This window comes from Hyposmocoma kahamanoa, unplaced genomic scaffold (assembly GCF_003589595.1).
Source record: "Hyposmocoma kahamanoa isolate Upper Pololo Valley unplaced genomic scaffold, ASM358959v1 62, whole genome shotgun sequence".
In the NCBI taxonomy this organism is placed as follows: Eukaryota; Metazoa; Arthropoda; class Insecta; order Lepidoptera; family Cosmopterigidae; genus Hyposmocoma; species Hyposmocoma kahamanoa.
The window spans coordinates 23,128,611-23,141,035 of NW_020653850.1; the positions used below are offsets into that span (position 1 = coordinate 23,128,611).

A 12,425-nucleotide genomic window follows, 5' to 3' on the forward strand; every position below is an offset into this window, starting at 1 on the left:
GTTGGAGCAAGGTCTGGTGAATACGGAGGATGACGAATGGTTTCTAACTGCAGTTCCTGAAGGGTCAAAATGGTTTCTCGTGCTGTGTGAGGTCTCGCGTTGTCGTGGAGCAATAATGGTGAAGATCGATTCATGAGTCGGGGCTGTTTTACTGCTAGTTTTGTCAACATGGTTCGGAGTTCGGCACAATAGACATCTGCCGTTATTGCTTGACCAGATCGGAGAAAACTATAGTGAATAACACCATGCTGAGACCACCAAACAGTTACCATTACCTTTTTATTGGTAAGTTTTGCTTTAGGACACTGTTGTGGCATTTGACCTGGGGTCAGCCATTGCATTTTTCTTTTCCGGTTATCATAAAGAATCCACTTTTCATCACATGTTACAATTCGATCCAATATTCCTTCATTTCTGTACCGGTTCAACAAGGCAACACAAGTTTCAACACGCGTTTCTTTCTGCAGATCAGTCAAATCATGAGGCACCCATTTTTCGTATTTTTTTATTTTATTGATTTGATGCAAGTGAGTCAATATTGTGGGTAAGGTAACGTTAAACCATGCCGCTAATTCCTGGGTAGTTTGACTAGGATCGGCTTCCACTATCTCTCTTAATTCATCGTTATTCACCTGTGTGGGCGGTCTTCCTCGTGGCTCGTTCTTTAAGTCGAAATTTCCATCACGAAAGCGTTTAAACCAAAATCGCACGGTGCGTTCATTAGTAGACCCCTCTCCAAACGCAGCATTGATATTGCGGGCTGTTTCTGCCGCGTTAGTTCCGCGTCGGAACTCGTATTCAAAAATCACTCGAATTTTTGCAGTATCCATCTTTCTTGTCTAAATTGAATAACAAAAACAATTGAAAGTCGATATTCAAATGTTTCAAATTTAAAAAAAAAATCACAGAAACCATTTGAAAAAAGTTTCATTCGAAAACCTCAAACCATGAAGATTCTATGAAAATTCAAAGAACCTATTGCAATAAAACGGCAATTTCATACTTTAACCCCTAATATTAATTACTGGATAGTTACCGTACTGTACAATTATATATTTATTAATAAGGTGCCTTGTCGAAAACAAAGAAATTCCAAATACATTTCCAAACTTTCAAATTTCAAACACAAAACACAAATCTGCACTTGCTAAATATGTAAAAAGCCTTTTACTATGTACGTAGAATAGAACAGGCAGATAATGAAATTTAAATGAATTTACGTGGAATTCCTGCCAGCAGGCTTATTCCCTGAATTTTGTAACTTAGGTCTTTTGAAGGCGAGAGTGAATAAGTATTATATATGTATGCATACTCCGTCGTCGTTCTCATCGTCAATTACCATCTGTTGAGATGGAGGTGAAATGTGCACTTTATCTTTATAATAAAATGTATATGTATATCATTTGTTCACGCTTAGTTTGTTGTGCAAACGTAATCTATATTTAGTTATTAATCATCGAGTATTTAACCAGAAATAGAGACGAAATGTCATTCAATTTGTTTGAAAACTATTCTGCCTTATCATTACTGTGACAACTGCGCTCCGATTGGCAAGCCCGAGTTCGAAACAATTGACGGGTGTCGTCAACTGTTTCACTTCAAAACGACCAGTTAACTTGAGCTTTGCTATAATGGACGAAAATTGCAAAATGACATATTTAATATTTAATTACCTATGAAATGTGATTCCGTTTGTTTTGTAATTAGATGTTTTGCTGTTTTTCCCACACCACCGAATAGAACAGCACGGCGTTGTTAGAGATATTATCTTTATTACAATAAATACAGAATATTTTTTGGAATATACGGAGACGTACACACTGGTCAGTAGTTGGCCAGTCTATATTTCAGTGCAAACGAGAGTTGATATTTATAAGTGCTGTATCGCTAATGTGTTACCAGGAACATATGGCCCTTATTTGGTCTCTATTTCTGGTTATATATGGGTTATATGCTCAATGTTATTAATCAACAACTTCAATCTATAGACATGAATATTCTCAGCAACTACATGTTCTAATTTTGTCAAAGAGTATCAGTACCGTAAAGTGTTCCCGGTCATGTATTTATTTTGCACTGGGCACATTACATTTTAGCGCGGTGACAATACAACCAATGACAATAATTCCCGATCACGTGTCTATTTTTCACAAGACCTATCACAGGTCAGCGTGGCGTTTTGTCCTCATATCTCAGGTCACAACCTGTCGAATTCGTACAACAAGAGGGTAGACAGATATGTCTGCTCTTAAAGCTGTCATCTGCTGCCGTCCAGCCAACCCGTGACTACGGAACGTGAACCGTTCGGAAATATCGGGAAGATAAAAAGACGTCATAACGTGGTAAGAAGCCAGAAATTAGTGATAATCATTCTATAATTCTCCCATTAAGCAAAAAAAAAAAGATATCGACTACTTTAGGTAGAAAAATAATCATTTTACAGATGTGATGTTAGTACAACATGGCATAGTGTGTTATAGACATTGACTTACAATTATACGGACGGACGGTCCGCGCTAAAAAGTGTCCGCACTTGTAAGGCGCTAAAATCGTATACAGAGCGCGACGCTCCGCTTTAGTCTTCATTTGTTCGACTGACAGCGCGATACTGCGATGACATAACAATTTAAATTTCGAATAGGTTGACTTGGGACATTTTTTTCGTGGTTTTTGTATTAGACCCGTCGTCCATTTATTTGTAAGTCAATGATTATAGAGATAATTTTTCGGAAATGCGCTTTTTATTAAAACAAACCTATAGACTTAATGATTTGAAACATTAGAGTAGAACTCCCGAGTGATAAATTTGCTTAGCTAAGGTAAAAATAATTTTTGAAATTTGCGTATTTTTTTATCTGTTTAAAGTGAAAAAATATTCGTACACTTAATTTAAAAACAATACAAAAAAGTGCCGTATATAGTTCGAAAGAACCTTATTAATACCACCTCTTACACTTTATATAAACTTCATAACTTTCTTAATACGTAGTAATACGTATTTTTAAATTTTCCGTTTTTATTTTTTTTTCTCAAAATTTCCGCCGAATTGGAAAAAGCTATTTACAACAACAGTGAGGTCTCGTATTGTTTATTATCTCACAAAAAACCGAATTTAATTCCGTGGAGTCTACAAGTTATTGGCAGTTTTGGTTATATCCGGAATTTTCGTCGTTAGGGACGGTTAAAATGTCCGAGTAAATCTTGTAGACTTAATTAAATTAAGATTAAATTAATTCCGGAGACACGTTATCTACGGCATAATAATGGGTCCACCGTCGTAAGGCCTTTTGTTAAAGTTCAATTTCGCCGATGGTGAACCCCTTAAAAGCAAATCAGCCAGAGACTTAGAAAATGTGCTTCAAACATGTTTACAAAAAGAAAATGCGCCTACGACGGTTTCAACGGATGAAGCGCTAGCAGTTATTATTTATAGAAAAATGACAGTTGAGACTTATAAATTTCTGCAGTTAGATCTCCTAGAACGTGGGTTTCCTGCATTTTCGCCTTACTACAAGGTACAAGAGGCAAGAAACAGTTGTTATCCAGCTGACATTACAGTATCAGAAAGAGAAGCTTCAGTTCCATTCCAGAACCTTTTGCAACACACTTTTAAGAAGATATTGAAATTAAATGATGAAGTTATGACACAATACTGCGAGCAAAATGCTTTAAAAGAATTGGAATGTACTTTGGGAGGAAACTGGGGGTTCGATGGAAGTACTGGACAAGCGCTTTACAAACAGGCCTTTTCTGATGTTGAAGGTGGCGAAGAAAATAGTCTCATAGCCACTACGTATATTCCGTTGAAAACTATTAACAACAACTATCTTTGGAAGAATCCAGCACCACAATCATATCGGTATTGTAGACCATTATTTGTGCAATACAGAAAAGAAAGAGTTGACCTTGTCAGAAAAATTAAAAATAGAATCTCAAATTCGTGATCTAACTCCGTTGTTGGAGGAAACATCTAAATGCCATAAAGTAAAAGTGTCATGCGAATTATATTTATCTGCCACTGACGACAAAATCTTCTTCTCAAACGCGTTGCCCGTACTGTAGTCTAACTGCCAATCTGTTTAATAATTTGAATATTGTATTAGAGAAACCAATAAATAAAGACGCCATGAACCATGGTGTGAATCCACTACATGAATGGATTCGGGTGCTTGAATTTCTTTTGCATGTTGCTTATAAAAATGTCGTTAAAATGTGGAGATACTTAAAAATTCAAAATATAAGCGACTCGTAGATGCTTAAAAAAAGCTATTCAAAAGCAAGGGAAAAAATTGGCTCGCTGGTAGACGTCGTTCGTCCCAATTGCGGTACAACAAGTAATAGCAATACTGCGCGAGTTGCCTTATCTGGTAAGAATTGCCATACTTTTTCCAAATATTAGATGTTGAAGAATAGTTATTGGACGATTTTGTAAGCAGGTTGCTTATAAATACGTCGAGATACATGACAGTAACACTGCATATGATATTGATGCACGGTGCTCACATAATTAAGTCAACAACTCAGCATATTGGTATGCTCACCGAGCAGGCTTCATAGTCTAGAAATAAATATTGGAGGAGTGATCGTGAGCATCACTGTAAAAAAATGGACCGCATAAAACGATGACAGATTTGTTTCACAGAGCTTTGAAATCATCTGACACCTTAATATCGAACGCAGGGCTACACCAAAGACAAAAAAAAAAACGGCTGAATGTCTTTACCTGTAGCTACAATACAGCTATTGTAATCTTTACCACTTCAACAAGCTAATCCAGAATCACTTCAAGAAGTCAGCAGCTGTACAGATGATTTACAAAAGTTTGATTTTGAAGAATGGTACTTTTGGGGGTACTTTTTTTCACTTTATCCGGATAAAAATTATGCAAATTTAAAAAATTATTTTTACTTAGGGTAAGCAAATTTGTCACTCAAGAGTTCTATTCTAATGTTTTAATCACTTGATCTGTAGGTTTTTGCAATAAAATAGTAATGTCCGAAAAATGGTCTCTATAACACAGTCTGCATAGTTGCGTATTGCATTTTTTGTGATAGTTTAAAACTTCATGCACATCAATTGTGAAACTACCGAGAAATTTTGCAATTTGTGTGATTTGAAGAAAGCTTCGCTCGATTCGCCCGATGCGCTTTCATTGTATAGGCATTGTTAAATTGTAATCTATATATTACAAGTATTAATGTGTAGTACCTATTCAGTGAGTATTTATTAAAATACTGTTATTAAAAGATATTTATTTGTTGAATCACATTTGTATTTAAAATTTTTCTATCCGAAAGAAATGGCTACTTAACATACTCGTAATGTCGTCTGTTTAAGTTAGCTTATTCATCTATACTTATATTATTGTTCTGCGTTTTATTGTAATTTTTATTGTGATATAAAGACTGTAGAAACTTACTTGTTTTGTAATTACTTAGTAACAAAATTTGTATGCAACATTCTAAGCTTAGCGAGAACACGCAATATGAGACTTATTTTCAAGTAACATTTCAGTTTTCTCTCTACTTAGGCAACACTTGCAGTGCTAAGTAGTACTCGGAAATGGGGAGTGAGAAATCATCGCAACACTCCGAATAAAGAGACTTTTTAGCCAAATAGCGCTCGCTGCCTCATTAAGCAAAACTACGCTCTTACTTAGTTATAACTTAAGTATACTGAAGCGGTACGTCCCTACAGTTCTTTATATTCTCAACATTTTGCCTCAGGACACGTTCCTTTAAATCGTGATAACAGAGTGGTCACACACTTTTATATTATTTTATTTGCGATTTATAAGCGATTGCAAACGCGCGACTGCGTGAATGCAATCGCCTATAAATCCCAAGTGTTGCGTTGCAATCGCGCGTTTGCATCGGTGCAGTCGCGCGCTTGCATCGCGTTTGCGTCGCTATTTCAAATTGCGCGCGTGCATAACGGTAGATGATTAGCGATTGCATTGCTACTGCATCGGTGCTAAAAGCCGCCATGTGTATGTCATAGTTACCATTTTTTTTGTTAGGGAAACCCTGTATCGCAGGTGTCATGGACACACACCTAGACAACCACAAATTACAGCCAAACTCACGAAAGAAATAAATGTAGGCCATACAAATATTTCTCCCGACACGGGAGTCGAACCCGGGACCTCTGCGTGGCTGTCCGGCATGGTAACTGTTCGGCCACGGAGGCAGTTAATGACTCACTCATGTAGTTTTTTTAAAGTTTTTGTTATTATTATATTAAGATCAAACAAACACAAAGAAAAATTCCTTGGATCCAGCTCGACTAAAAAAAATGTTTCTTGTATTATATACCTTTCATGTACCTATCCTCAGAAAAGTACAAATATCGACAGTAAAACATGTTAAGTATTCATTTTCCTAAACTTGCAATGTATATTTTGTGGTGTTCTTTAAATATGAAATACCTTTTCAATCAGCGCCATAAAAAATATAGGTGTTCTTTTTTTTCACATTTCGACACCTCCTATAAACATCGCGCCAATTTTTGGATATGTTCTGCGCGCGACTGCGTCAATGCAATCGCCTATAAATCCCAAGTGTTGCGTTGCAATAGCGCGTCTGCATCGGTGCAGTCGCGCGCTTGCGTCGCGTTTGCATCGCTATTTAAAATTGCGCGCGTGCATAAAGGTAGACGATTAGCGATTGCATTGCTACTGTATCGCTGCTAAAAGCCGCCATGTGTATGTCATAGTCGTGCAGTTTAAAGTGTCGTGTGACGTCACGATAAAAATGTGACGACAGATAATCGCAGCTATTATTGTCATCACGTTTTATTTATATACATACAAGTGCTGCACTCTTCCGCCTTTTAAAAAAGTAATAAATTAGGAAATGAAACTATATTTCCGGATTTAAATCGCGTATATTTGTTTTTTCCAACAAACCGACGTTTCGGGCCCTTTACAGGTCACATGGTCACGGTTGATTCCATGGTCATGTCATGTCAAAAGTGATTTTGATGTATGATCATAATGTGAGTTTACTATACCAAGGGAAAGAAATAGAGATAACTTCTGTGGTCCAGAAATGGGCACTCAGAGAATCCAATAAACAGAGGCCCTTTTTTTGTCGTCCTCGACATTCTCGCAATTCTCAAAAATAAATCTCTCCAGTCCCGAATTTTCCATTAAAACTACTACATTAACCACATTATACTGTTGATCAAATAACCAGTAACAAGATACAGTTAACATTGCTCTATAATTTAATCATAAGGTAAACATATCGAAAACGTTGAATGGTTAGTAACGGGCTCGCGTGTTCTGAATAAATAAATAGTTATTTCACTTGTTATTGTTGTGCTATTGGTTTATGTTTTCATATTGTTGGTTCAAAGTTTGCAAACTAAGTGAAGGTTAATTTAAATGGAGATGATCTAGTTTACAATTAAAAATGCATTCCGGTTTTTTAAGGGTTAGGCTTAACTCACACTGGCGCAGAGTCGAAGTTTTTCGACGTTTTTCGCCTATAGACTTCCCATTATTAAGATACAAATTTGTGTAGTGCAAATGGAAACGCGCGTCGACGCTTGGTTGGAGTGGAGCGGTTTCCCGAGTCGCGCGTTACTTGGGCGCAATGAGGCGTTAGACGCCGACCACACTGTGATCCGGGCGCACTAATGCGAGCGACGTCGATTTCGACGCGCATCGCCAGGCGTTGTAGTTGAAAAACAGGACTCTACGCGACGCTTCGACTCTGCGCCAGTGTGAGTTGAGCCTAAGGATGCAATTACAGGCATATGAGACTTGTCAATGTAGTACCTCTCAGATTTTCGTGATCCAAAGCTCGGAGTTTTTGTTGGTCCCGTCGCATCGCCTGTTATACTAAAAAAATAAATATATAAAGGAAAGAATCTCAAATATTGTGGATATTAATTCTTTTGCTTCGCATAGGGATGTTATATTTCCTGAAATAATACTGCATTCAAATACTTTAAACAAATTGCCAGGCTCGTCTGACTATCGAACTGAACAAATCGATACCTCCAAATAAACACTACGCCAACTCTATTTTTAGTATTTGGTTAGTTTCTGTTATTTTTGTAAACAGACATATTTATTTATTGATATTATGCTTCCCAAATTTTGTGAAAAATAAAAGAAAAATAACACGATTCCAAAAAAAAACAAAAGCCGAATTTTGTGAAAAAAAAAGAAAAAAACAAAATAAAAGCAGAAATGCAAAAATTGGCGCAATGTTTATTGGAGGTGTCGAAATGTGAAAATAAAGAACACCTATATTTTTATGGCGCTGATTGAAAAGGTATTTCATATTAAAAGAACACCACAAAATTTACATTGCAAGTTTAGGAAAATGAATACTTAACATGTTTTACTGTCCATATTTGTACTTTTCTGAGGATAGGTACATGAAAGATACATAATACAAGAAACATTTTTTTGAGTCGAGCCGGACCGAAGGAAGTTTTTTTTGTGTTTGTTATATTAAGATCACTTAATATAATAATAACAAAAACTTTAAAAAAACTATATGAGTGAGTCATTAACTGCCTCCGTGGCCGAACAGTCACCATGCCGGACAGCCACGCAGAGGTCCCGGGTTCGGGAGAAATATTTGTATGGCCTACATTTATTTCTTTCATGAGTTTGGCTGTAATTTGTGGTTGTTTAGGTGTGTGCATGACACCCGCGATACAGGGTTTCCCTAGTGCGGGGTTGTTGAACAAAAAAAACGGTAAAATAAAAATTTTCTAAAATAGGTTAGAATAAACATTTATAACTTAACCACATAAAATACCGCTTAGAATAACTCTTTAACACCTCGCTTCAAATGTTTGGTCTTGTTAGAGTTTAGAGAACTAAAAATTCAACATTTACGTGTTCTACTTCAATATAAGAATTTTGGCTACAGTGTATAGAGATAAATATTCTTCCTCAACTAGAAGATTACAATCTGAAATGTCATTTGTTTGTACGAAGCTATTATCTTATTCCGTGTCACCAAGTTTTATTAACCAGTTACCCTTAGATAAAGAAATCTATTAAAAAAAAATGTCACGCACCCAAACCTTAAAAAGGGATACGGAAGTTTTAAGTACGCTGAGCCCCTGGTCCCATTGTAGCCACCTAAAATACGAAAGAGCCTAATGGAGCAACAGTTACCACTTTGAATGATTTGTCTGTATCATTACAAGCATTTAGTTACTTGTTATCCTGTCAGTCTTTGAGTGTGTACCATAGTCGATGTGTAACCGGTTGATCGTCTTTGAAAAAATATATCAATTTTAAATGAATTTAGTGTATGAGAAGTTTTATTTATTTAAACTCTACTGAACATAAAATGGTACAAATGGCAGACTTAATGCCATTAAGTATTCTCTGTCAGTCAATTGCAAATTTGGGTTCAGAATAATTCACAGGCGGCGAATAACATGATCATTAAAAAGATATACTTTTAAAGTATATAAATAATTATGTTACTTGTTTTACACACAATACATAACATTAATATATAACCATTGAGTGTATAACCAGGAATAGAGGCGAAATAAGGGCCATCTATACCTAGCAACTCGCCTTCAGCCTCGTCAGGCCTTATATCACTTTTAAATATCAGCTCTCGTTTGCGCTGAAATCACAAATCAGAAAGCTGAAATAGTACAGCGCCTACAACTGACCTCTGTGTACGTCTCCGTATATTCCAACAAATATTCTGTACTTATTGTAATAAAGATATTAAATATCTCTAACAATGGGGGACTGTTCCATTCGGTGGTGAGGGAAAAACAATAAAACATCTAATTACAAAACAAACGGAATCTCATTTCATCGGCAATTAAATATTAAATATGTAATTTTTAAATTTTCGTCCATTATCCTGTAGATTGGCATAAAATTTTCGTTAAATCGAGAATAAAAAAATATTCATTGTTTGTGTACTGTGTCTACAAACGTCATTAAGAGGTCAATGCCAACTTCGGCACGTGCGCAACCTAGAGCCATCCTCAAATTATCCTGTTCTATAGCCTTCTGCATGCGTTAGATACCATTTATGATATGACAAAGAGCCATAAAGTGTAACGCAAAGGACTTGACGAGTATAAATTCAGTTCCCAATTAGTCAGGAGCATCAGTTGACAATAGGACGTCTAATTAATAATTAGCAATGAAGTACGTTGTGTTTCTGTGTGTGCTTGTTGGTGTTCTTGCTGAGCTGCCTCGCTTCAGACCAGCGAGGTTCAGATCCCAGCGGATCGAGCTTGTTCCATCAACGACCGAATCGCCAATGGAACCCACTACTGACAACGCACCCTACCCTGCTTCGGGATGGAAACCTGCAGGGGAACCGTTTACCTTGCCAAACGAGAAAACAGAACCATCAGATGCCTATGGAGCTCCACAACAGAGTGGACCTTATCCTCCATCTGGTTGGAAACCTGAAGGACAACCCTTTATCTTACCGCAGCAGCAGGTCCCACCTGCAACCAGTTACGGTGTCCCTGATAACACTTACGGAGCACCAACCACAGATGTTGCTCCTACAACTACCAATAACCCTCAAGTACAGAAACTAGAAGGACCAGTTGAAGTGCTCAAGAGTACAGGGGAATACTACGTGCTGCTTCCCGATGGACGTCTTCAACGAGTAGAGTTTGCAACGGAAAACGATATCCAAAACATGAAGTACATAGCTCAACTTCAACTCAGAAATCCGGCTCCTCTGTTCGTCGTCGGTCGCTAATAATTAAAAGACAAATGTATTCAGCTTTAATAAAGTGTAAATAAGTGCGAGAGTAATGGTCTCATTTTTCATTAGTTAGATAAGCTTACATTTGGTCGGCAAGAGATATAAATATTGCTTTATTAAATTAATGGAATAGAATTTCATAATTTCGCATGATGAATGTTTTGCGCATAAGGAAGATACGTTTTAGCGTCAAAAAGTATATAAGTAAAATTATATCACCACAAAAACCACTAACCGCTCACGCGATACATGCAGCCGTAGACGCATACCCCACCTAGAGGTGCCGGTGATGATTTTATACCGATTTATCGGATATCGAAGTTATAACAGGTAAAAGAACGAATATTAATTGCTATTTCGGTAACTACTCTAGCAAACCATAAAGTTTTTAATGCCTGGGTATGTCATTTAAAAAAATAAACAACTTCAAAAATACGTCACGACAATCGTGTGTGTTATTGTTTGGGCTGGTGATTTCGGTGTTTATTTATTGAAAACATACCGTAAGTAGCGTTTATTAAGTTTACCCTGAATATAAATGTTTATAAACTAAACTTTAAGGAGTAATTTCGTGGTAAACGTTCGAACTACTCAAACGGAATATTATCATATTTATCCAAGTAGTACACCAAAATTTTCATTAGTGCTTTTTAAGTGCAGGATTTGCGGTGTATTACTGCATTTTATTTGAGATGTTTTTGTTGGTAGTACGGAGGGTATTTATTTAGCAATGCAGAATAATAATTTTTATTTATAAAAACTTGTATTTAAACTAAATGCTTTTCTAATTTGCAAAACCAAATAGCCGCCATTTTGCGGTAGGAGGAGCGCATCGCGTGAACGGTTAACGGCGAATGTGACTAAATTCAGTAAGTTACCATACAGCTACAGACATTCTGCTGCAGTCATCATCATCGTCACCATCGTTATCCCGTTATATGTCCTACTGTTTCCTATAGAGAGAGGATTTAAGCCACAGTCAGCCATTTTGGTCCAATGCGTGTTGAAAACTTCACACTTTTACAAGGGTTGTGAACCATCTTCGACATGTAGGTTTTATTAGAGGGATTAAGAAACAAACGGTGTCCCATCGAGCTGTCACTGATCTACATTAGATGAAAGTGACTCCACGTCGAGGAAGGTTCCCCAACCCGTAGTGGGTCAACGTGGCGGCCTACGGATTCTTCCTAGAGTACCAAGCATCGGGTTATGTAGACAGTAATTCTGTAATGTTTTCTAAAATTGTGTGCGTACCTACAAATTAGCTTTATCTATATTTTTGCAATCGCTTGGTGTAAGATTACAAATCCGTTTTCCTGAACCACATTACGTATTCAGGCAACCGTGTCGTTCGCGTTCATTTCGCCGTGTCACAATATTTTGTTCACTCACTAATTGCTGTCGGTTGTTCCAACAAGGGAATTTCGTTGACGGCGTTTGTTTTGAATAAATCTGCGATTAACTTTTGTACAGACTGTTTTGTATTGTTGAACGACGGTTTGTCGCAAGTCTTCGTGTTTTGATTAGGTGTTTGGTTTTTGTGTCACGTACAACATTGATTTTGTAACTCTTTATGGAGAAATAATTATGTAATATTGGGTATGTGATAGAGCGAGGAATACTGTGATCCGTGAATGATGTTTGAAAGAGAACGTAGTGACCAAGATAAAGGTATGATGAAGTAGAAATGGTACG

The 12,425-nt window shown here is 36.9% G+C and overlaps 1 protein-coding gene across 1 annotated transcript; it reads left to right on the top strand.

The window, feature by feature from the left end:
* Positions 1 to 10,118: 10,118 nt before the first annotated feature.
* LOC113229813 lies at positions 10,119 to 10,793 on the top strand. Its single transcript, XM_026463492.1, has one exon. The coding sequence runs from the start codon at positions 10,149 to 10,151 to the stop codon at positions 10,722 to 10,724; it is 576 nt and encodes a 191-aa protein (XP_026319277.1). The 5' UTR covers positions 10,119 to 10,148; the 3' UTR covers positions 10,725 to 10,793.
* The last annotated feature ends 1,632 nt before the right edge of the window (positions 10,794 to 12,425 follow it).